This window comes from Schistocerca serialis, chromosome 1, assembly GCF_023864345.2.
Source record: "Schistocerca serialis cubense isolate TAMUIC-IGC-003099 chromosome 1, iqSchSeri2.2, whole genome shotgun sequence".
In the NCBI taxonomy this organism is placed as follows: domain Eukaryota; kingdom Metazoa; phylum Arthropoda; class Insecta; order Orthoptera; family Acrididae; genus Schistocerca; species Schistocerca serialis.
This window is the reverse complement of record NC_064638.1, coordinates 279,234,250-279,259,717: the sequence shown is the minus strand read 5'-3', so window position 1 is coordinate 279,259,717 and position 25,468 is coordinate 279,234,250. Positions and strand designations below refer to the sequence as shown.

Here is a 25,468-nt window from a genome sequence, read left to right as displayed (position 1 = left end):
AGATCGCTCCCCACACCATGATGCCGGGTGTTGGCCCTGTGTGCCTCGGTCGTATGCAGTCCTGATTGTGGCGCTCACCTGCACGGCGCCAAACACGCATACGACCATCATTGGCACCAAGGCAGAAGCGACTCTCATCGCTGAAGACGACACGTCTCCATTCGTCCCTTCATTCACGCCTGTCGCGACACCACTTGAGGCGGGCTGCACGATGTTGGGGCGTGAGCGGAAGACGGCCTAACGGTGTGCGGGACCGTAGCCCAGCTTCATGGAGACGGTTGCGAATGGTCCTCGCCGATACCCCAGGAGCAACAGTGTCCCTAATTTGCTGGGAAGTGGCGGTGCGGTCCCCTACGGCACTGCGTAGGATCCTACGGTCTTGGCGTGCATCCATGCGTCGCTGCGGTCCGGTCCCAGGTCGACGGGCACGTGCACCTTCCGCCGACCACTGACGACAACATCGATGTACTGTGGAGACCTCACGCCCCACGTGTTGAGCAATTCGGCGGTACGTCCACCCGGCCTCCCGCATGCCCACTATACGCCCTCGCTCAAAGTCCGTCAACTGCACATACGGTTCACGTCCACGCTGTCGCAGCATGCTACCAGTGTTAAAGACTGCGATGGAGCTCCGTATGCCCCGGCAAACTGGCTGACACTGACGGCGGCGGTGCACAAATGCTGCGCAGATAGCGCCATTCGACGGTCATTACCGCGGTTCCTGGTGTGTCCGCTGTGCCGTGCGTGTGATCATTGCTTGTACAGCCCTCTCGCAGTGTCCGGAGCAAGTATGGTGGGTCTGACACACCGGTGTCAATGTGTTCTTTTTTCCATTTCCAGGAGTGTATATCGAAAATCTTCGAGTGGTTGTGCAGGGAGAATTAAGGATCAAGTTGAGGACGGAATGCCACGTCTGGGAACACCATTGCCGGCCGAAGTGGCCGTGCGGTTCTGGGCGTTGCAGTCTGGAACCGCGATACCGCTACGGTCGCAGTTTCGAATCCTGCCTCGGGCATGGATGTGTGTGATGTCCTTAGGTTAGTTAGGTTTAACTAGTTCTAAGTTCTAGAGGACTAATGACCTGAGAAGTTGAGTCCTATAGTGCTCAGAGTCATTTGAACCATTTTTGAACACCATTCAACGAGGATACAGAAACTATGGGGGAAAACGCTTGCCTCTAGGCCAACCCTATCACAGCAAACGAGAGTCATGACGCTGATGGACCGCAGACCCAGTCCCTCGCACTTGTGCTTACAGCGTTCAGGAGGTAAAGTGGCGCATAATGCGGCAATTCCTGCCACAATAGCACTGCATAGACCGCTAATCGCAACGGAGAAAGAGGCGTCAGAGTTACAACGCAAATTTCCTGGTCCAGCAGCATGCGATCTCCTTTGTGTCGCAGTTGGATGACGGGTCCGGGCAAGAGAGTTCCAATCGGCAGTTTGTTCCTCGAGATACTCTTCACAAGCGCTTGAAGTTCGTCTTAATATTTTTGTTGCAACCTATATAAGTAATCTGATCGATAAAGTAGAATACTCCTAGTGGCTCTTAGCGGAAGATAATGGTAGTACTAGGAAAGGTGCAACGGCCAAAAATTGTTAATTAGAATTACATTAATGCCTTCAACTGCTGACTGGCGTTGTATATATATCAACGGGGACAGGTGAAAATGTGTTCCCCGGCCGGGACTCGAAGCAGGATCTCCTGCTTACATGATGGGAAAATCAGCGAAATAGGGACTCATAAAGAGGCTTACCGACAGACCTTGAAGTGGCCGGAACTGACAATACTGCATTTATCAGCAACACAGCAACAAAAAAGCATGCATTTTTATAAGTGATATATCCGGACAGTCACGGAGACATTTTTTTTTTTTTTTAAATCATCAGTCCTCTGACTGGTTCGATGCTGCCCCCCTCCAAGTGTTTCTCTCTTGTGTCAAATTCTTCAAGTCAGAGTAGCACGTGCATCCTACATCCACTCCAATCTCTGTCTTCCCCAGCTATTTTTATCTTCTACCTGTCCCCCTAGTAACATGTAAGTTATTCCTTGATGTCGTAACACATGTCCTGTCATTCTGTACTTTCTTCTTGCCAGTGTTTTCCTTACGTTACTTTCTTCACAGATTCTCCGCAGAATGCTTCATTCATTAACTTGTCACTCCAACAACTTAAGCATGTTTACTTCATCACAGTTCTCTTGATGCTGGGAAACCAGATCGTAACCAGAGATATAATAAATAACTGCTTTCAGATCTATGATAAGCATAATACCGCTGTGAAGTTCTTGACAGAGACTGTTTCACAAATACAGAGCACGAATAGAAGGACCGATTGATCGAAGTAGTAAAAATGGGGATAATCTGTTACATGTTCAGGAGCAGTACAAGGGAAACGAATCGATATTCCTTGATGTGGCAGCCTTACTTTCCATTTTACGATGATTCTTCCCTGATCGGTATTTTAGAATCAAGACACAATTTGTTGGTTTTTCTTTGCATTTAATTTCTTATATTTGTATATGAACATACACTGATGGGTCAAAACTTCATAACACCGCCTCACTGAATGCCACTTCGATGCAGGAGGACGTATAAGCAAGTGAAGTGTATGAGTAGAGGAGAGACAATATGGAATCATTGCAGCGACGATACGGGCCACAAGTGGTGAAATCCACTGATATAAGTGACTTTGAGAAAGCGCTGATTGTTATGAACTGGAGCCTGGTAACGAACATATAAAAAAAAAAGCGAAGCAGAATTGCTGCTCGCGTGCTATAGTAAGTTGATGTTTTCGGCACCAAATTCACCTGTTCTGAATCCGATGGAACACGTCCCTGGAGATCTCATTACAGAGTCCAGTGCTCATGTAGTCACAAGTGTTTCAGAATGCACTGATCAGCGCACTTAGTTGAAGATGGGACTTCACAGCACGCAACCCCAACGTCTCCGCACGTTGACCGACGAACATCGTCAGTTACGGGCTGGGGAGCATCGAGATTCGACCAGGTAGCAATGTAAATGTGTTGTTTGGTCGGATGAATCACATTTCTTGATACACCAAGTCGATGGTCGTCTCCGGAGACGCTGTCATCCAGGTGGACGGTTGCTCGGAAGATGCACCACCCTACGGATGCACGTCTGTGGGGACAGTAGTATGCTAAGAGGGATAATCAACTCGACTTCCATGGGACCTGTGCTAGTAATCGAAGGCACCGTGATAGGTGAGGATTACGTCAGTACTGTTACGGACCACCTGTATCCCATTTTATTTAGTGTTTTCCCCAACAGTGATGGGATCTACATTTACGTCCACGTCTATACCCTGCGAACCACCGTGAATTGCATGGCAGAGCCGGTACCTGAAACTTTGTCGCCATAGTTTACTCCTATCATCAAGAGTCAGCCAGTTCAGTTTCTTCAGCATCTCTGTAACACTCCCCCCTGGATCAAAGAAACCTGTCACCATTCGTGCTGACATTCTCGGTATTTGTTCAATATCCCATGTTAGTCCTACCTGGTACGAGTCCCACACACTTGAGCAACATTACAGGATGGATCGCAAGAGTGGTTTGTAAGCATTTTGCTTTGTAGACTGATTGCACTTCCCCAGTATTCTACCAATAAACCAAAGTCTACCACCTGCTTTATCCACAATTCCACTCCATACGAACTGTTACACTCAGGCACTCGTGTGTTTTGATCTATTCCAACTGTGACTCATAGCATACTCCGCTTTTTCGTTTCGTGAAGTGTACAATTTTACAGTTCTGAACATTTAAAACAAGTTACCAGTCTTTGCACCAATTTCAAATCTTATCAGATCTATCTTAATATTTATGCAGCTCCCTTCAGATAGTACTTCATTATAGATAAAGACACCATCTGCAAAAAGTCTGAGGTTACTATTAATATTGTTCGCAAGGTCGTTAATATACTACATGAACAGCAAGGTTCCCAACACACTTCCCTAGGGCACACTCGAAGTTACTTCAACATCAGACGATGACTCTACATCCAAGATAAGACTCTGCGTCCTCCCTGCCAAAAATTTCTCAAAGCAGTCAAAAATTTCACTTGATACCCCATATGATCGAACATATGACAATAACCGTAGGTGTGATACAGAGACAAATGCTGCTCGGGAACCAGGAAACATTGCATCTACCTGTCAGCTTTGATCTGATACCTTCAGTATGCCATGTGAGAAAAGTGCGGGCTGGGTTTCACAAAACCGCTGTTTTCGAAATACATGCTGCTTGGCATGGTGGAGGTCATTCTGTTCACGATACCTCATTGTGTTTGCGCTTAGAAAATCGATTTCAAGAATACTGGATGGTGGTTTTGTGAATGTGATAGGGATTCCGAGGTCCCCTGAAGCTTTGTTCGGTTTTAAAGATTTCAACACTTCTGACACTAATACCTATTTCACTTACCTTTTCAGTAGTACGAGTGTTAAACTGGGACAACTGTTCTGGGTTTTCCTTTGTAAAGGAACGTTCGAAGACGGAGTTAAGGATTTCAGATTTTGCTTTGGTACCCTCGTTTTTATTTCCTGTCTCATTCACTAGGGACTGGACACTAAGTTTGGTCCACTAACAGCTCTATTCCAACTGTGATTCATAGGATACTCCGCTTTTTAGTTTCGTGAAGTGTACAATTTTACAGTTCTGAACATTTAAAACAAGTTAGTTCAGAGTTTCCTTGGGGTTTTCAAAGATCTTTTGACAATGTACTGCCACGGTAATGGTAGAAGGCATGCATTGCTCTCCTGACAGTAAAACGTGTTTCACTCAGATTACCTCTATCTGTGACCCTATGTGTTGTTTCATACCTAATGTGCAGTAGTCTCTCTTTCTTTAGAAACATCTTCCAGGTTTTGAGCCTCAAGGCCGGAACGGTGACACAGTGTGTTGATGAGTATGACGGTGAACTCAGGTTGATAGCTTGGCTATCAAGTTCACCTTATCAGAATCCGATGGACCACATCTGGGACGCTATCACGCACTAGCTTCGCGTCCGAACACCGCCGGCCCCTAATGTACGGGAATTGCAGGGCCTGGAGCGTATACATTCCTTTTCATAGCAAGGCCGCTTTGATGGTCATCCGCGGCACCCTAGCAAAACAGTGGTCCGTGGACGATATTCAGCGCCCGTTTTGTTGCCCTTCATGGCAAGTCATCGTGCACATACATTTCAGCAAGATAATACCCGCCCACATACAGCGAGAGTTTCTACTACATTTCTTCGGTCTTGCCAAACTCTGCCCTAATCTGTAAGGTTGCCAGATCTCTCCCCATTTGAGAACGTTTCGATCCTTATGGGCAAGGACCTCCAACCAGGTCGGGATTTTGACGATCTACACGCGAACTGGACAGAATTTGGTATAATATTCCTCAGGAGGTCACGCAACAACTCTACCAATCAATGCCAAGCCGAATAACTGCTTGTATAAGGACCAGAGGTGGACCACTAAGTTACTGACGTCGTCAATTTGTAAAGCTCTTCCTCTTGAATATCCAGCAAGTGTGGCCGAGCGGTTCTAGGCGCTTCAGTCTGGAACTGCACAACCGCTACGGTCGCAGGTTCGAATCCTGCCTCGGGCATTGATGTGGGTGATGTCCTTAGGTTTGTTATGTTTAAGTAGTTCTAAGTTCTAGGGGACTGATGACCTGAGATGGTTCAAATGGTTCAAACGGCTCTGAGCACTATGGGACTTAACTGCTGAGGTCATCAGTCCCCTAGAACTTAGAACTACTTAAACCTAACTAACTAAAGGACGTCACACACATCCATGCCCGAGGCAGGATTCGAACCTGCGACCGTAGCAGCAGCTCGGTTCCAGACTGTATTGTGTAGAACCGCTCGGCCACTCCGGCCGGCGACTGCAGATGCTAAGTCCCATAGTGCTCAGAGCCATTTTAACCTCTTGAATAAATCACCCATTTTTTCTCAAATTATGTGTACATGTACATCATGTCTAATAATTTCTGTCTCATTCGGATAATTCCTTTATGTTATGTCGTTTTTTGTCTTCGAGTGCGTATGAAAACTCGACAGTTCAGTTATTTTGAAAACGGAATTTTAGGATCTTGTCCTCCATCTTCAGTGGGTATATTTCTGAAGGGGTCTATGGTTTGGACAGGAGAGCCCTGACAAGTTGAAAATTGGAAATTATTTCTGACCCGTCATAACTATGACATCTCGCTCTATGATAGCTCTCGTATTACAGGAAAAAATGGAAAAGTTGTAATGCACTGTTGACTGGGACACCCAGATGGGTAGATGCAAGCAACGAATCGGAATAGGTTTTCTTCCCCCGCACATAACGGCCTCTCTCCTAACGCTGTATGACAATTGCTTCTCAAATGCGAGTCATTGTTGAGGGTACGCGATTACAATGGCTGTAAAAAGGAAGATAAACCAGGTGCTGGCAAATAGACTGTTCCTTTCAAGCAGCACACAGTCGGATCACCATCAACAGTGTCACATACATTCAGTTAACGAGAGAGTTTTGGAATTTAATCCAGGGCATTGGCTCAAAGTCTGATAGTCAGGAATCTTTCGTCACCACTGCTCCGCTTCTTGGTGATCAAATACTGTCCGTAAAAATATGTTCCATCTTCATGAGGACAAGAAGCAGTTAACTCCAAACTACTGTACGAGTATTTTAGTTTAAGGGACGTGTGCTGCCTGGTGGTTCGTCGGAGTAATTACATTTCGTTTGAACCGGTCGCAGTGGCATCTGTTTCGTGGCCTGCTCAGTCTCCAGACATGACATCAATGGACTGCTTCGTCTGGAGGCATATGAAAAGCCTAGTATACGAGACTCCGGGCGATGACATGGGTTTCTAGGATTGTCACAGCCGCGGAAATACGAGGTGTGGCTAGAAAAAAACCGGACTAGTACTGGTGAAACAATAAAACGAATGCAATAAGGCTGAAAGTCGCGTGGTCTGTCACGTGACTCTCGCTCCGCCTACTGCTCGAGTTTCATCTGCCTCCTGCACTCAGTCTGCCCGTGGCGTCTGTTTTAAGTAGTTGACGTTTTGTCTGTGCGTCGGAAAATGTTGAGTGTACAGAAAGAACAGCGTGTTAACATCAAATTTTGTTTCAAACTAGGAAAATCTGCAAGTGAAACGTTTGTAATGTTACAACAAGTGTACGGCGATGATTGTTTATCGCGAACACAAGTGTTTGAGTGGTTTAAACGATTTAAAGATGGCCGCGAAGACACCAGTGATGACACTCGCACTGGCAGACCATTGTCAGCAAAAACTGATGCAAACATTGAAAAAATCGGTAAACTTGTTCGACAAGATCGCCGTTTAACAATCAGAGCAGTGTCTGAGTTAACAGGAGTTGACAAGGAAAGTGTTAGGCAGATTCTTCATGAAAGTTTCAACATGAACAAAGTGTGTTCAAAAATGGTTCCAAAGTGTCTCACAACTGAACAGAAGGAACGCCGAAGAATGATTTGTTCTGACATCCTGGAAAACATTGAAAGTGATCCCACCTTCTTACAAAATGTTATTACTTGCGATGAATCGTGGTTTTTTACTTACGATCCCGAAACTAAACGCCAATCGATGCATTGGAAAACTCCTGGTTCTCCACGACAAAAAAAAAGCACGAATGTCAAAATCGAAATTCAAGGCAATGATGATTGTTTTTTTTTTTTTTTTTTTTTTTTGACATCAAAGGGATTGTGCACATTGATTGGGTACCAGAGGGACAAACAGTGAATCAGCATTACTACATTAGCGTCTTGGCTACCCTACGTGAGCGAGTACGGAGAAAACGGAACGATTTGTGGAGAAAAAAGTCATGGATCCTTCACCAAGACAATGCCCCAGCTCACAGTGCGTTGTCAGTGAAGACGTTTTTGGCAAAACACAACATTCCCATCTTAGATCATCCACCCTACTCACCTGATTTGGCCCCCTGTGACTTTTTTCTTTTCCCTAAAGTCAAGTCAGCTTTGAAAGGAACTAGATTTGAGACTGTTGAAGCAGTAGAAGAAAAAGCGACGGAAGTAATGTATGGACTTACCGAAAATGATCTGCAACATTGCTATGAACAGTGGAAAATTCGTATGGAGCGGTGTAGAGACCGAGGAGGAGAGTTCATTGAAGGAGATAACATGAAATTGTAAATAATTGTAAATAAATGCTTTTTCCAGCATCAGTCCGGTTTTTTTCTAGCCGCACCTCGTAGTACGCAAACTCCATTTTGAGTGTGTCAGTTGATGGTGCGTTGCTGTACACACTACTGTGATCATGGAGATCGACTTTTGAACAACCTTCAGCTCCATCTTCGTACATACTCCGCAAGCCATCGTACGGTGCGTGGCGGAGGGTGCCTGATACCGCTACTAGTCATATGCCTTCTTGTTCTACCCGCAAACAAAGCGAGAGAAAAACGACTGTCTATATGCCTCAACACGAATTCAAATTTCTCCTATCTTATGTTTGTGGTCCTTACGCGAAATGTAAGTTGGTGGCAAGCCACCTTCCAATTCCATTTCTCTAAATTTTCCGCGGAAAGAACGTTGTTTTCCATCCAGGATTTCCACTTGATTTCAAGAAGCTCCTCAGAATACTCGCGTGTTCATCGAACCTAGTTGCTTCGATGTCCTCAATTAATTCGACCTCACAGGGGCCCAGACTCTCGAGTACTACTGAAGAATGTACCGCCCCAGCGTCCTATATGCGGTCTCCTTCACAGGTGACATATTCGTTCCTAAAACTCTTGCAATAAACCAAAATCGGCCATTCAACTTTCTTATTACAATCCTTTCATGCTCGTTTTCATTTCATATCACTTTACAACGTTACTCCTAGAAACAGCACTACTGGCCATTAAAATTGCTACACCACGAAGATGACGTGCTACAGACGCGAAATTTAACCGACAGCAAGAAGATGCTGTGATATGCAAATGATTAGCTTTTCAGAGCATTCAAACAAGGTTGGCACCGGTAGCGAGACCTACAACGTGCTGACATGAAGAAAGTTTCCAACCGATTTCTCATACGCAATACCGGCGTTGTCTGAAGAAATGTTGTTGTGATGCCTCGCGTAAGGAGGAGAAATGACTTTGATAAAGGTCGGATTGTAGCCTATCCCGATTGCGGTTTATCGTATCGCGACATTACTGCTTGCGTTGGTCGAGATCCAATGACTGTTAGCAGAATATGGAATCGGTGGGTTCAGGAGGGAATATTCGGAACGCCGTGCTGGATCCCAACGGCCTCGTATCACTAGCAGTCCAGATGACAGGCATCTTATCCTCCTGGCTGTAACGGATCGCGCAGCCACGTCTCGATCCCTGAGTCAACAGATGGGGACGTTTGCAAGGCAACAACCACCTGCACGAACAGTTCGACGATGTTTGCAGCAGCATGGACTATCAGCTCGGAGATCATGGCTGCGGTTACCCCTGATGCTGCATCACAGACAGGAGCGCGTGCGATGGCGTACTCAAAGACGAACCTGGGTGCAGGAATGGAAAAACGTCATTTTTTCGGATGAATCCAGGTTCTGTTTACAGCATCATGATGGTCGCATCCGTGTTTGGCGACATCGCGGTGAACGCACATTGGAAGCGTGTATTCGTCATCGCCATACTGGTGTATCAGCCGGCGTGACAGTATGGGGTGCCATTGATTACACGTCTCGGTCACCTCTTGTTCGCATTTACGGCACGTTGAACAGTGGACATTACGTTTCAGATTTGCTACGACCCGTGGCTCTACCTTTCATTCGATCCCTGCGAAACCCTACATTTCAGCAGGATAATGCACGATCGCATGTTGCAGGTCCTGCACGGGCCTTTCTGGATGCAGAAAATGTTCGACTGCTGCCCTGGCCAGCACGTTCTCCAGATCTCTCACCAATTGAATACGTCTGGTCAATGGCGGCCGAGCAACTGGCTCGTCACAATACGCCAGTCACCACTCTTGATGAACTGTGGTATCGTGTTGAAGCTGCATGGGCAGCTGTACCTGTACACGCCATCCAAGCTCTGTTTGCCTCAATGCCCAGGCGTATCAAGGCCGTTATTACGGCGAGAGGTGGTTGTTCTGGGTAGTAATCACGTCAGTTCAAGTATAATATATTTGTCCAATGAATACCCGTTTATCATCTGAATTTCTTCTTGGTGTAGCAATTTTAATGGTCAGCAGTGTATTTAACCGACGTGGCTGTGTGAAGCAACACATTACTAATACTGTATTCGAATATTACGGGACTTTTTCCTACTCATCTACATTAACTTACATTTTACTACATTTAGATCTAGCTGCCATTTATCACACCAAGTAGAAATTCTGTCTAAGTCACGATCTTCCCTTCTACAGTCCCTCGACAGCGACTCCTTCCCGCACGTTACAACGCCGTCAGCAAACCGCCCCACATTGATCCTCACCCTGTCCGTCATGTCATTTATGTACATAGAGAACGACAGCAATCGTCTCACGCTTCCCTGGTACAGCCCTGAGAGTCTCTTGTCTCTAGGAACACTCGTTATCGATCGTGTACTGGGTACCATTACGCAAGACGTTATTTAAAGGTAGAGTACTGCGTTTGTTACGTGCTGTATTGTACAGATTTAACACAGTGTGATAAAAGCGTACACATTTCATCTGAGGGCTGTTGTAGTGCTAGCTTTTGTGTGGTTCGTTTTGGTGACTGCTGCCGGTAGAACGGCACCCTCAGGCATGTTTTACCGACACAGACTACGTAGGCGAGAACCTTTGCTGAAGAGTAAGGTCATCAGCAGGTGACAAAGGACAGCTGTTAGCATCCAAGTGTGAGAATTTTCGCGGCAGCCATGATCCACGGCGCTGACCTTAATTCTCGCGTTACGTGTGGGTGACGACACATTGCGCAACTTCCGCGGTCGCCTTCTTAGGTGCTGTTACATCAGTAGTATTCTATGAACCTTACAGAGATGGGTTTCTGTGATGTGTAAGTAAATCAAGAATGCTCCTGGGTGCCTTATGTGGCGAGAGGTGGAACACGCAATACTCTCAAGAACATTGTCGAACATGATCGTTTTGTTGGTCTAGGTGTTATGGTGTGGGAAGGCTCAAATGGTTCAAATGGCTCTGAGCACTATGGGACTTAACGTCTGAGGTCAGCAGTCCCCTAGAACTTAGAACTACTTAAACCTAAGGACATCACACACACCCATACCCGAGGCAGGATTCGAACCTGCGACCGTAGCGGTCACGCGGATCCGGACTGAAGAGCCTAGAACCGCTCGGCCACACCGGCCGGCTGTGGGAAGGCGTTATGTTGCATGAACGTACTGACCTCGAAATATTTCATCTTGGTTCACTAACCGTTCAGTGTTATTGTGACACTGTAGACCTTTACAATGCCCATCTTTTCAGGGCTCTACCCGGCTGTGTATCTATTGTTGTGGGTGACAACGCACGACCGTATCAAACAGCACAGGCGAAGGAAGTCTCGCAACGAGAGTGTATTCGGCGCATGGTCTGGCCTGTCTGTTCCCCCAGAGTTAAATTCCATCGACTACGTGTGGGATGCGTTGATGAGAGATGAACAGATGGACCAGCGACCATGCATCAGTTGTCAACCGCTCTGGCGGAGGAATGGAAATGACCTACCACAAGAACTGCTTGCCAACCTTCTGGCTAACGTGGCAGCACGTCGCAGGGCATGCAGTGCGGTCCGTTGTGACCACATACCCTATTAAGTACCATGTCCCACCTTTTGTAATCTCCAGGCTCCCATCATAAATCGTGGTGACTTCAGTGTAATTTTTGTCTTTGAATAAAAGAATCATTTCTTTTCGCCTCACAGTTTATTTCCCTCGTTTACCTTCCGTACTACACTGAAGTAATAAATTCTAAATATGGTCCAAGTTTCATCTAGTTATATTACTTAGCAGGGACACATCATGCGAAAGTTACTTTCATCCTCAAGTTTCGCACACCAATGTACGAGGGTAAGTCAATTATTATCCGCAATTTAGTTAAATTTTTGGTTATTTTGGTAGTATTGCCGTTTTACGTTGATGAGCATGCTTTGTTTATTTGTTGTTATATCTTTTCAATTTTCAAGCTGCTAGGTTTGTTATATATGAAGCCTAGAATAGAATGATAAATAAATCGACACCCTAGCTGAAAACAGGTGTTGTATACATCATTGGGGACGTGTTGGAAATGTGTGCCACGACCGGGACTCGAACCTGGAATCTCCTGCTCACATGCCACACGCTCTATCCGTCTAAGCCAACGAGGGAACAGAGGATAGTGCACCTGCAGGGACTTATCCCTTGCACGCTCCCCGTGAGACCCACATTCCCAAGATGTCCACACCACTACATTCGTAGTGCGCCTAATAGACGGGACTTGATAGATTAATCTGCCACGAGTAATGAGTGTCATGGGCAAACATCTATTAGGTGCCCTACGAATGAAGTGGTTTGGACATGTTGGGAGTGTGGGTCTCACGGGGTGCGTGCAAGGGATGTGTCCCTGCAGGTGCACGCTATCCTCTGTAGCCTCGTTGGCTCAGATGGATAGAACGTGTGCCATGTAAGCAGGAGATCCCGGATTCGAGTCCCGGTCGGGGCACACATTTCCAACATGTCCCCAATGATGTGTATCACCGCCTGTTTGCAGCTAAGGTGTCCATTTAATTATGATTTGTGTTAGGTTAGTTTCGTTATCCCTGCCGTGCTGTTGATCGTGGCTGCTCCGCTGTCTGTTTGCACCAAAGAAGAGCAACGTTCAGTGATCCGTTTTTTGTGGTCGGAAGACTTTCGGTACAGTGCGGGAACAGTGTTTTGCCACAACGGAGTGTCTACGAATGGATTGAAAAATTCCGAAATGGTCGCACGATGAAGGAGCCGGACGACCGCTTACCGCCACAAATGAAGAAACCATTGGGCGTTCACGTGACATGATTCTCTTAGACAGACGATTAACTATTGACGAAGTGGCACATTTTCTGAAAATTAGTAATGGTACTGCTTACGAAATCATCCACAACAGCCTTGGGTTTCATAAAGTTTGTGCAAGATGGGTCCCAAAACCACATTTTCATAAACAAGCGCGCTTAGACATCTGGAGAAAACCTTTCGATCGCTGTGGTAACGAAGGGACAACTTTGTTAGACAGAATCTTTACTGGTGACGAAACATGGACCAACATTACGAGCCGGAGAGTAAACAGCAGAGTATGGAGTGGAAACATCCAAATTCGCCGTGCAAGAAAACGTTCAAGACCCAACCGTCCGCGGGCAAACTGATGCTTATGGTTTCTTGAGGCGCACAAGGTCCAGTACTGGAACATTATGCGGAAAGGGGCAGAGCAATAACCAGTGTACGTTACAGTGAGATGCTTACTGCCAGGCTAAAGCCTGCAATTCGAAGCAAACGCCAAGGAATGCTGTCCAAAGGTATTGTGCTGCTGCCCACTTTGCTGAAACGCTCCAGAAGCTCAAATTTGTTCTGGATCATCCTTCATATAGTCCCGATATTGCCCCTTCTGATTATCACCTGTTTGGTCCACTCAAACAAGCCTTAAAGGGCCGTCGATTTGTCTCGGACGAAGCAGTGAAAGAAGTTCGCAGCTCAACCGAGAACCTTCTTTTATGAAAGCATCAGGAAGCTTGTACAAAGATGGACCAAGTGTGTTGAAACGCAAGGAGACTATGTCGAAAAATGGTGTTCTTGTAAGTTTCCTATTTGATTACAATAAAATTTTATAACTACTCTGCGAATATCAATTGACTTACCCTCGTATATCTGTTCGTTGTCCGACCCCGGTAGCTGAGTGGTCAGCGCGACAGACTGTCAATCCAAAGGGCCCGGGTTCAATTCCCGGCTGGGTCGGAGATTTTCTCCGCTCAGGGACTGGGTGTTGTGTTGTCCTAATCATCGTCATTTCATCCCCATCGACATGCAAGTCGCCGAAGTGGCGTCAGATCGAAAGACTCGCACCAGGCGACCGGTCTACCCGACGGGAGGCCCTCGTCACACAACATTTGGTTTTTATCTGTTCGTTGTGCCTACTGTTTTTTTTTTTCGATGGTGAGCTGTTGCAAAATAGCATTTCTACGTCTGCTGCAAATAGATATTATCGGAAAGTTAGTATACAAAGTTAATGCAAAAGTGTGTCTAGTTTTGAATAATTAGTAGTAGAGGTATGCATTACTATGAGGAAACACATTCTAGTTAACGGTAGTAGACAAGCTGATAATTTCTCTTCATTCACAAGTGATAGTTTTTAAGGTGTTAGGTGAGATGATATTGTAGTTGCGGCATAGCACATGGTAGGTTTACAATAGCCTATTACCTAGTGAACTGTCGATCGTCTGTTTGATTTCAATTAATCCAAATTAATTCAGTATTAAAACATTACAAATACCCAGAATGAAGCTTCATCCTGCAGCGGAGTGTGTGCTGACCTGAAACTTCCTACCTGATTAAACCTGTATCTAGAACTGCAAGTCGAATTTAGAATCTTCAGGACAAGTGCTCTGCCGAAGGTTCGAGAACAGTTACTGGCGCAAGTAAAGCTGTGAGGTCGGGTCGCGAGGCGTGCTTGAATGGCGCTTGGCCACGAAGGGCATCGAATTTTAATCTGCCAGTATGATTCATTACGAACACCTTTAAACTCGTCTCCAAATGGTTCCAAGCAAGTCCTGTACGGTTCGTTAGGCAACACACATGGTCACGTCCATTCTGACAGTAAGGAGATAACGTTATTGCACGTGTTAAAGAAATGCTCGTGTTACGTGTGATGAAGTACAAGCGTTAAAGCTTGTATGTATTTCAGTGTTCGATGCTATTGGATTCACTGCCAGCATGCGCAGGCACAGCGTTTTCAGCACGAAGGGTTGACACTGCGGTAACGTGATGTCATTGTGACATTCAGAGAAGCGATTCTGGCAATGGTGTAACTACATCGCAGACATCGGCGTGAGTAAACTATCCCTAGTTTGGCCCGACACGTTCTCTCGCGGAGCAAGTGACATAGTTCTTCAATTGCGTGCACAATGACCGCTTTGTTGTGATATTGTGGGTGCCAAGAGGACTTCCTGTTTCGCAAGAGATCGCAACAAGCCTTAGCACAGGACCTGACTGTAAGGTGCTAGGCCACTACTGCTGCCGGTGGAACAAGTCGCTGCGTTTCACTAGCCACAAGCAGTATTTGTGCCGAATTTCCGCGAAACACCTTGGATAGAAATACTGTAAATGCTGCTACTTAAAGTTAGCCTTGCACAGATCTTACGATAGTACAAGCTAACTACACTAGTAGTTATTTTCTAACGTCTTCGGAATGAAAGCTCATTTATCACTAGGTTTTGCTATCGCAGCAAGATAATGTCATAGTATGTGACGACCTGGTAAAACTACTTTCAATGCATCATGTATTAACAACAAGCAGCAGTGGGAAAAATACTGGAGGTCGGTTACCATTGTACACTTTCTCAGTCTTAATTGCCAAATTGGTTCACTTTCTCAGTGTTAATAGTCAAATTCAGAAATATATTCCTTCACACATACATTCGTTCTCTCTTTCTTCCTATTCATCTATTTCTCTTTTTATTTTGCTTTCCTTTCTCTTGCCTCCATTCCTCACTCTCTCTCTCTCTCTCTCTCTCTCTCTCTCTCTCCCCTCTTTTTCTACCCTATCTCTCCCGCTCTCTCTCTCTCTCTCTCTCTCTCTCTCTCTCTCTCTCTCCCTCTCTCTCTCCCCCCTCTCTCTCCCTCTCCCACATACCTCTCTACTTCTCTTCTGCCCTCTTTCTCTCCGTTTCTCACTCTCTCTCCCCTTTTTAATCTCTCCCCTCCATTTTCTCTTTCCACTCTCCTCCTCTTTCGCTTCCTCACCCCCTTCCTTCCCCCTTCTCTCTCTCTCTCTCTCTCTGCCTCACCTCCATTTGCACTTCGTCACACCTCTCTCCTTCCCTCCATCACTCTCTAACCCTCTCGTTCTCCCTTTCTTCGCTACTCTTCCCTCCTTCCTCCCCTCCCTCTCATGAACTTTTTCTCACCCCTCTCTCCTGCCTTTCCATCACCCTCCTCCACTTTCACCCCCTCTCTCTTGCTCCAACTCTCCCTCTCAAATTGTCTTTCTCTCTTTGTTCCTCTGACTGTCCCTCCCACACACACACACACACACACACATGCGTACAGAGAGAGAGAGAGAGAACGACAGCGATCTGCCATTTCTATCCAAATATAAGCATTTACAGGCACATAACGAGGTGGCGTAGTGGTTAACGCACAGGTCACATCACGGATACATCACCATCATGAGTGTCACGTCTTCTCTTTGCCTTGGCGACACTGCGGAGTGGTTACCAAATTCTGGGAGAGGAAAAAGCGTTATTTCTGGTGGTCAGTAACTACTTCCTTGTTGGTAAAACTCTGACGACAGATCATATTCTGGAACCAGGTACCATATGGTTGAATGGCGACGCAACTGCGTATATTCTGGACGTTGTCAATGGAGATGGGTAACAGATTGACGACACCATCTGTTCGTATTTTTACAGCTAACGAGCGTGGGGTTGGATAATTTTTAAAATAAGATGAATAATTACCACCTTGAAGCTATGATTGCTATGTAATTTTACTTGAACGAAAGAACTGACTATCGTTTATGATATTATTTTCATAGTGTCAACACATTAAGAAAATATAACATAATACATTTGTAAATTTGGAAAAATAATAATTCTACATCTTCTAAACCTGTATGCTCGATGCCAATCAGTTTTTGTTAAAGACACTTTTCGTGTACTTTAAATTTTTTTCTAGTCCATTCATATTTGCACGGTATTACATAGCCGTCGATGACGGTAGGATAACTAACTTAGTACAGCGAAAATAAATTTCTAGTTCTGATTCGCTGTCAATATGTAATACGGTATTATTAAATGAACAACTGAGAAATAGCCAGGTAAAGATATATTAATTTTTTCTGCAATTCCTCTTTTAATTATTTGTATAAATTTATTCTTTTATCAAGGTATAGGCTCTCGTTCTTTCATTCATTTTGGAATACATGAGTTGGGTTCATATCGTAAATATTTCACGCCGGCCGACCCATTATTGTATGTCACAGTTCAACTTTTCCTGAGCACGTCTGTTAAACATTAACATGTTTTGCACTCAATGGTACGAACCTGGTATATGAGATACAATTACTTAGACGTCTACGATAAGTTTGCTAGATCATCAGAAGTAAAAGCAACCTCGGGCGTACCTGAAGGGAGGCTCATAGGGCCACTGCTGTTCATGGTCTGTATAATTGATATCGTACACTAAGCTAGGACGTACTTGAGATTATTCGTGGATAATGCTGTTGTATTTAGGAGAGCTGCAACGACAGAAAGCTTCAGTGATATGCATGTAGTCACGTCAAGGAGTGAGTTACTGGCATTGAATATTAACGTAAATAAGGTAACACATTGCGCTAAAATAGATGGAAAGACCGAATACTGTTAGATTACACTATTGACGATAGGTCACTGCAAACAGATCAAGCGTAAAAATCTACGACCACACGTCCCGACTGACCTAAAGCGAAACAGCACATTAAGCTAGCTGTACGAGAAGCGGGAAGGATTGGAAGTACGAAAAGTGGATGTACTTTATCCACGACAGAACTGAACCACAAAATACTAGTTCGACCGATTCTTGAATATGGCTCTTGGAGAAGATCCAAAGAAGAGCGGCGTGTTTCGTGACGGGTTCTTGTAGTAAGCGCGAGGGTTTTGCGAGCACGTGCTTCAAACTTCTGCGACAAACGCTACAATAGACGCTTTGTGCGTGACGGGTATAGTTCAAATGGTCCAAATGGCTCTGAGCACTATGGGACTTAACAGCTGAGGTCATCAGTCCCCTAGAACTTAGAACTACTTAAACCTAACTAACCTAAGGACATCACAAACATCCATGCCCGAGGGAGGATTCGAACCTGCGACCGAAGTGGTCGCGCGGTTCCAGAACCTAGGATCTCTCGGTCACACCGGCCGGCTGACAGATTTAGTGGAGAAATTCGATGAGCGTACTTCCCAACATGAATGATGTTACATATTGCTTGCTCCCGCATACGTTTCACGATTAGTCGTGTCGCGAAATTCGAATATATTCGAGATCATATAGGAGATTAACGAAATTCGTTCGTGTCACGCATCACACGCGAGCAGAAAAGGAAAGGGGAGCACTGTAGTGGTAATGGAAGTAGTTTCCTGCATGTACTGTAGAATCAAAAACAACTGCCACCATGAGTAACCTATAGCTCTATAAGTAGATGAAAAACTTAAGAAAGGCAAAGCTTCTGGTCCAGATTGGAAATGACTCGCCTTCCTTCCAGATTCGGCTGATGCAATAGCTCCACAGTTATCAATCATATACAATCTCTCGGTCGTAGAAAGATCCGAATCCAGAGAGTGGAACGTTGCACAAGTCACACCAATACCCAAGAAACGAAAAGGAGTAAATCTCTGAGTTACACACGCATATCACTAACGTCGATATGCAGCAAGATACCGGAACATATGTGCTGGTCGAATATTATTAATCAAACCGAACAAAACGGTTTATTTACAAATAGGCAATTCGGATGTGGAAAATATCGTTCTTGTGAAACGCAACTAGCTCTTGATTCTCACGATGTAATGACAGGTGATCTCAAATTGAATCCATATTTCTAGATTTCCAGAAGGCTTTTGACATCGTTTCTCACAAGCGATTTATAATTAAAAATGGTCCAAATGGCTCTAAGCACTATGGGACTTAACATCTGAGGTTATCAGTACCCTAGACTTTGAATTACTTAAACCTAACTAACCTAAGGGCATCACACACATCCTGCCCGAGGCAGGATACAAAACTGCGACCGTAGCAGCAGCGCAGTTCCGGACTGAAGCGCCTAGAAACGCTCGGCCACAGCGACCGGCTTCAAATTAAAGTGGGTGCGTATGGTGTATCATCTTACGTGTGTGACTGGAGTCGTGATTCCCTGTCAGAAAAGTGACAGTTCGTAATAACTGACGGAAAGTCATCGATACATTGTTTGCAGATGATGCTGTCATTTACCGTCTTATAAAATCATCAAAACTAATTGCAAATTGAATTAGACAAGATATCTGTATGGTGCGGAAAATGGCAACTGGCGCTAAATCATGATAACTGTGAAGTCATCCACATGAGCATTAAAATAATTCGATAAATTTCAGATAAACAAGCGTCAAAGCTGTAAACTCAACTAAATGCATAGGGATTAGATAAATGAATAAGTTAAAGTGGAACGATCACGTAGATAATATTGTTGGGATAGCACGCCAAAGACTGCCTCTTATTGGCAGAACACTTAGAAAGTGCAGCACGTCTAGTAAAGAGACTAAAGAGACTTCCACCACGCTTGTCCATCTTCTTCTGGAGTGTTGCTCTGCTGTGTGGGATCCGCTTGAGATGGAACTGAAGGAATACTTTGAAAAGTTGAAAAAAGGGCAGCACGTTTTGTTCATCGGGAAACAAGGGAGAAAATGCCGCGGATATGATACACGGACTGTGTAATGTCCCCGCAGAAAATACCCTCTACCACGCACCAATTAATCATTGTCAATCAAACCATCCACATTCATTCACTTTGGAAAAGTATCTGATCTGATTTTCTCGTAACATATGCGGCGACAGCTCGACGACGCCAAAGTATTTTTTAGTGCGTTTATTCTTTGAAATAACAGAGATGCATATATGCATTCTCCATGGTTGTTAGAGTGGTAACTAGGACAGCTTCTGGAGTATCTGTTGAGGGATTGACGTGTTTCTGAGAGAGACATATTTTGCTTTTCTTCTCGGTAAAGCGAGCCAATTAACATTTGTGCCGCTAGCGGTTTGAAGAGAAAGAGACTGTAAACGGAAAATAATTAAGACGTGGTATCTACGGAGATCTGGACATGTAATGGAGATGGATTGAATACACAATTTCCTTCATAAATAAGGTTTGTGACTTTTTTGTTATGGAGTGAATGAATGAATGAGTTTTTTCTGAATCATTTGATGATCACGTTGGCCCTGTAATTAGTGGGGAAGTTTCAGCTGTGTCGAAGAGAGCCTGCAATCACTGAGTCTGTGTCAAATCGTCCAAAATGGCTTCGTACACATCTGAAATTCGCAATCTTTCGTAAAAGGAGCAAATTGTCCACACGATTGATTCTCCCGGCTGAATGCAGTGTTTAAAAGTAATAATAAATGTTAAAACTGGAAAGGCAATCATTAAAACAAAGATTTCTTCGCCGCGGCAGGACCTTCTCATGAAATTTCGATCACAAATTTTCTCCCCCGATTGCAAAAAATATTTTGTTGGCACCTACTTACATAGGGAGATACGATCATTGTAATAAAATAAAAGAAATCAGAGATCGCGCGGAAAGATTTCAGTATTTGTTTTCCCACGCACTGTTCGAGAGTGGAAAATGTCCACAGCTCGTGGTCTCACGGTCGCGTTCTCGCTTCCCGATCACGGGGTCCCGGGTTCGATTCCCGGCGGGGTCAGGGATATTCACCTGCCTCGAGATGACTGGGTGTTTGTACTGTCCTCATCATTTCATCAACATTCCTGAGCACGGGTTCGATTCCCGGCGGGGTCAGGGATATTCACCTGCCTCGAGATGACTGGGTGTTTGTACTGTCCTCATCATTTCATCAACATTCCTGAGCAAAAGTTGGGAATTTGTATGGGCGCTGATAACTGCGCAGTTAAGCGCCCTCCAAACATCATCATCATGTAGAGAAATGGCTTGAAGGTGGTTGGAAGAAACATCTACCAGGCACTTAATTGTGAATTGAAAAGTAATCACGTAATTGTGGATATAGAATGGCTTGCAAATGGTTCAAATGGCTCTGAGCACTATGGGACTTAACATCTGAGGTCATCAGTCCCATAGAACTAAGAACTACTTAAACCTAACTAACCTAAGGACATCACACACATCCATGCCCGAGGCAGGATTCGAACCTGCGACCGTAGCGGTCGCGCGGTTCCAGACTGTTGCGCCTAGAACCACTCGGCCACTCCGGCCGGCAGAATGGCTTGCAGAGTGAGGATCTAAACGAAGATGTGATATGTTATACAGTACTTAAATATGTAGAACTCGAAATATTTACAAATCCTGCTCAAAACTTCTGTCTACCAACTACAAGAAAGGTAGGAAACGGCAGAAACTCCTTTTGGCGATCTATAGTGCCTATTCCATTATGTGAATCGAGAATCATTCGCTGCGTTGAATTATCGACTAAAAAGCATGGTGTGTTCGTAAGTAGACTGTCCTCTGCGGGTCGAGTATGTTGAAAACCGCACCTGGTCTTCGGTGAGGTTGTAACGGAACCTATTAAAGACTTTACTTTGCCGAAGAATGCAATACCCTTCAAATTCAACCAGTTTAACGAGTATTTATGATTATAGAAAAGTTATTGTGTATGTTAACAATGACTGCATAACATGTCTCCATAAACAGTCAACGCTTTAAGTTATACTGAATAATTGACCCACACAACAGTTAATATCACTTGATCACTGATACAGCAAATGTCATCATGTAAAAACACTAAGTTCATCTTAAATAATTAATATGAAGTACGAAAAATAGTGGCCAACTTACGTATTTTGGATCTCCTTAAATAAAAATCACCCAGTGAAACCAATTTGTTGACTAGGACCGTTTTCACTCAGTATTCACGTAAACACTCCTGTTTTAGACGAAAACCAATGTAATTCTTAATAATTCATGTTATTTACTTATTTATGCAAATTAGAGAAGGCAATTGACCGACTTCTAAAAAACGGCCTTTTTGTAACAAAGAATTATTCTGTCAAGTCAACAAATCTGTCTGTCATTTTAATAACCTGTTAAATTACGTCACCCGATATAAATTAATAACTTTTCTGCACAAATTATGATAACAGATGTACATGTGACTTATAAACTATATATCTTTTTAGTAGTACTTTGACAAGGTTATAAATACAAGCAGCAAGAATGGTCGGGAGCGGAGTCTAAATGTCACTTTGGTATAGTGTATGTGTGTTATTGTCCGAGGTGGATAATCATTGCAAAGAACGTGTAAAAGAAGTGCTACTTTGTGTTGTGTCATTGTCTTTGGTGGACAGTGGAATTAAGATGGCCACCAGAGTAATAAATATTTGAAGTTTAAATATTTGTTGGTTTCTACATATACATCTACATCTACATGACTACTCTGCAATTCACATTTAAGTGCTTGGCAGAGGGTTCATCGAACCACAATCATACTATCTCTCTACCATTCCACTCCCGAACAGCGCGCGGGAAAAACCAACACCTAAACCTTTCTGTTCGAGCTCTGATTTCTCTTATTTTATTTTGATGATTATTCCTACCTATGTAGGTTGGGCTCAACAAAATACTTTCGCATTCGGAAGAGAAAGTTGGTGACTGAAATTCCGTAAATAGCTCTCGCCGCGACGAAAAACGTCTATGCTTTAATGACCTCCATCCCAACTCGCGTATATTTGCCACCCACTCTCCCCTATTACGTGATAATACAAAACGAGCTACCCTTTTTTGCACCCTTTCGATGTCCTCCGTCAATTCCACCTGGTAAGGATCCCACACCGCGCAGCAATATTCTAACAGAGGACGAACGAGCGTAGCGTAAGCTGTCTCTTTAGTGAACTTGTTGCATCTTCTAAGTGTCCTGCCAATGAAACGCAACCTTTGGCTCGCCTCCCCCACAGTATTATCTATTTGGTCTTTCCAACTGAAGTTGTTCGTAATTTTAACACCCAGGTACTTAGTTGAATTGACAACCTTGAGAATTGTACTATTTATCGAGTAATCGAATTCCAACGGATTTCTTTTGGAACTCACGTGGATCACCTCACACTTTTCGTTATTTAGCGTCAACTGCCACCTGCCACACCATACAGCAATCTTTTCTAAATCTCTTTGCAACTGATACTGGTCTTCAGATGACCTTACTAGACGGTAAATTACAGCATCATCTGCGAACAACCTAAGAGAACTGCTCAGATTGTCACCCAGGTCACTTATATAGATCAGGAACAGCAGAGGTCCCAGGACGCTTCCCTGGGGAACACCTGATATCACTTCAATTTTACTCGATGATTTGCCGTCTATTACTACGAACTGCTACCCTCCTGACAGGAAATCTCGAATCCAGTCGCACAACTGAGACGATATCCCATAGGCCCGCAGCTTGATTAGAAGTCGCTTGTGAGGAACGGTGTCAAAAGCTTTCCGGAAATCGAGAAATATGGAATCAGCCTGAGATCCCCTGTCGATAGCGGCCATTACTTCGTGCGAATAAAGAGCTAGCTGCGTTGCACAAGAACGATGTTTTCTGAAACCATGCTGATTACGTATCAATAGATCGTTCCCTTCGAGGTGATTCATAATGTTTGAATACAGTATATGCTCCAGAACCCTACTGCAAACCGACGTCAGTGATATAGGTCTGTAGTTCGATGGATTACTCCTACTATCCTTCTTAAACACTGGTAAGACCTGCGCAATTTTCCAATCTGTAGGTACTGATCAATCTGTGAGCGAACGGTTGTATATGATTGCTAAGTAGGGAGCTATTGTATTAGCGTAATCTGAAAGAAACCTAATCGGTATACAATCTGGACCTGAAGACTCATTATTTATCATCAAAAGCACATCAAAAACACGGACCTCATCTTTTTACCCCTAGACAACCAGATTTAGAGCCAGCATTACCTTCGAGACACAGTAGCGATCCAGCAAGCAGCAGCGATTTCCACAATGCATTTTAATGGCGCCAACCTAACATCAAGTGCTAACAAGCTCCGTAAATGAGAGTGAAATAGGGCGATTATAGCAATATCTACGACTAGGTAGTGTCGGAAGTTCCATGCGGCTTATCGCGGATGATGCTGTAGTATACAGAGAAGTTGCAGCATTAGAAAATTGTAGCGAAATGCAGGAAGATCTGCAGCGGATAGGCACTTGGTGCAGGGAGTGGCAACTGACCCTTAACATAGACAAATGTAATGTATTGCGAATACATAGAAAGAAGGATCCTTTATTGTATGATTATATGATAGCGGAACAAACACTGGTAGCAGTTACTTCTGTAAAATATCTGGGAGTATGCGTGCGGAACGATTTGAAGTGGAATGATCATATAAAATTAATTGTTGGTAAGGCGGGTACCAGGTTGAGATTCATTGGGAGAGTGCTTAGAAAATGTAGTCCATCAACAAAGGAGGTGGCTTACAAAACACTTGTTCGACCTATACTTGAGTATTGCTCATCAGTGTGGGATCCGTACCAGATCGGTCTGACGGAGGAGATAGAGAAGATCCAAAGAAGAGCGGCGCGTTTCGTCACAGGGTTATTTGGTAACCGTGATAGCGTTACGGAGATGTTTAATAAACTCAAGTGGCAGACTCTGCAAGAGAGGCGCTCTGCATCGCGGTGTAGCTTGCTCGCCAGGTTTCGAGAGGGTGCGTTTCTGGATGAGGTATCGAATATATTGCTTCCCCCTACTTATACCTCCCGAGGAGATCACGAATGTAAAATTAGAGAGATTAGAGCGCGCACGGAGGCTTTCAGACAGTCGTTCTTCCCGCGAACCATACGCGACTGGAACAGGAAAGGGAGGTAATGACAGTGGCACGTAAAGTGCACTCCGCCACACACCGTTGGGTGGCTTGCGGAGTATAAATGTAGATGTAGATGTAGATGTAGGCGACCGTTATAATGTCTTGTGAAACGTCGAAAGAGCGTGGCCCGGTACCTTACCGTTGAGGTCGCCGACTCCGTCGCCATCGCTGTCCTTGAAGGACTTGGGGTAGATCTGGTAGACGACGCCGGACTGCCACCACGCCAGCTGCTGCTCCGCCGCCGACGCGGCGGCGGCCGCCAGTAGGAGGAAGAGGAGCGCGGTGCTGGGGGCGGCCATGGCAGGGGCGCTGGCTGCACTGGCCCCAGGGCCCGCGGCCACCGGCTTTATGTGGCGGCCGGCCCCGCCTCGCGGGCCGCCGCCGCCGTCACCTCCGCCGCGTCCCACCGCCGTTATCTCGCCTGCTGGCCGACCGATTCCCATTACTGCTCTCGACACTACGTAATGTGATCGAGCCGGTAATACACTACTGGCCATTAAAATTGCTACACCAAGAAGAAATGCAGATGATAAACGGGTATTAATTGGACAAATATACTATACTAGAACTGACATGTGATTCCATTTTCACGCAATTTGGGTGCATAGATCCTGAGACATCGGTACCCAGAACAACCACCTCTGGCCGTAATAACTTCCTTGATACGCCTGGCCATTGAGTCAAACACAGCTTGTACAGGTTCAGCTGCCCATGCAGCTTCAACACGATACCACAGTTCATCAAGAGTACTGACTGGCGCTTTGTGACGAGCCAATTGCTCG

At 44.8% G+C, this 25,468-nt stretch overlaps 1 protein-coding gene across 1 annotated transcript in view; it reads right to left on the bottom strand.

Annotated features, from left to right (window-relative positions):
* The window catches only part of LOC126465925 (uncharacterized), a 405,052-nt gene extending 380,061 nt beyond the window's left edge, over window positions 1-24,991 (bottom strand). Inside the window, exon 1 of the mRNA XM_050096347.1 lies at window positions 24,826-24,991. Within this exon, the coding sequence (XP_049952304.1) occupies window positions 24,826-24,985 (160 nt within the window). The 5' untranslated portion in view covers window positions 24,986-24,991. The remainder of the gene's footprint in view (window positions 1-24,825) is intronic.
* Window positions 24,992-25,468: the final 477 nt, after the last annotated feature.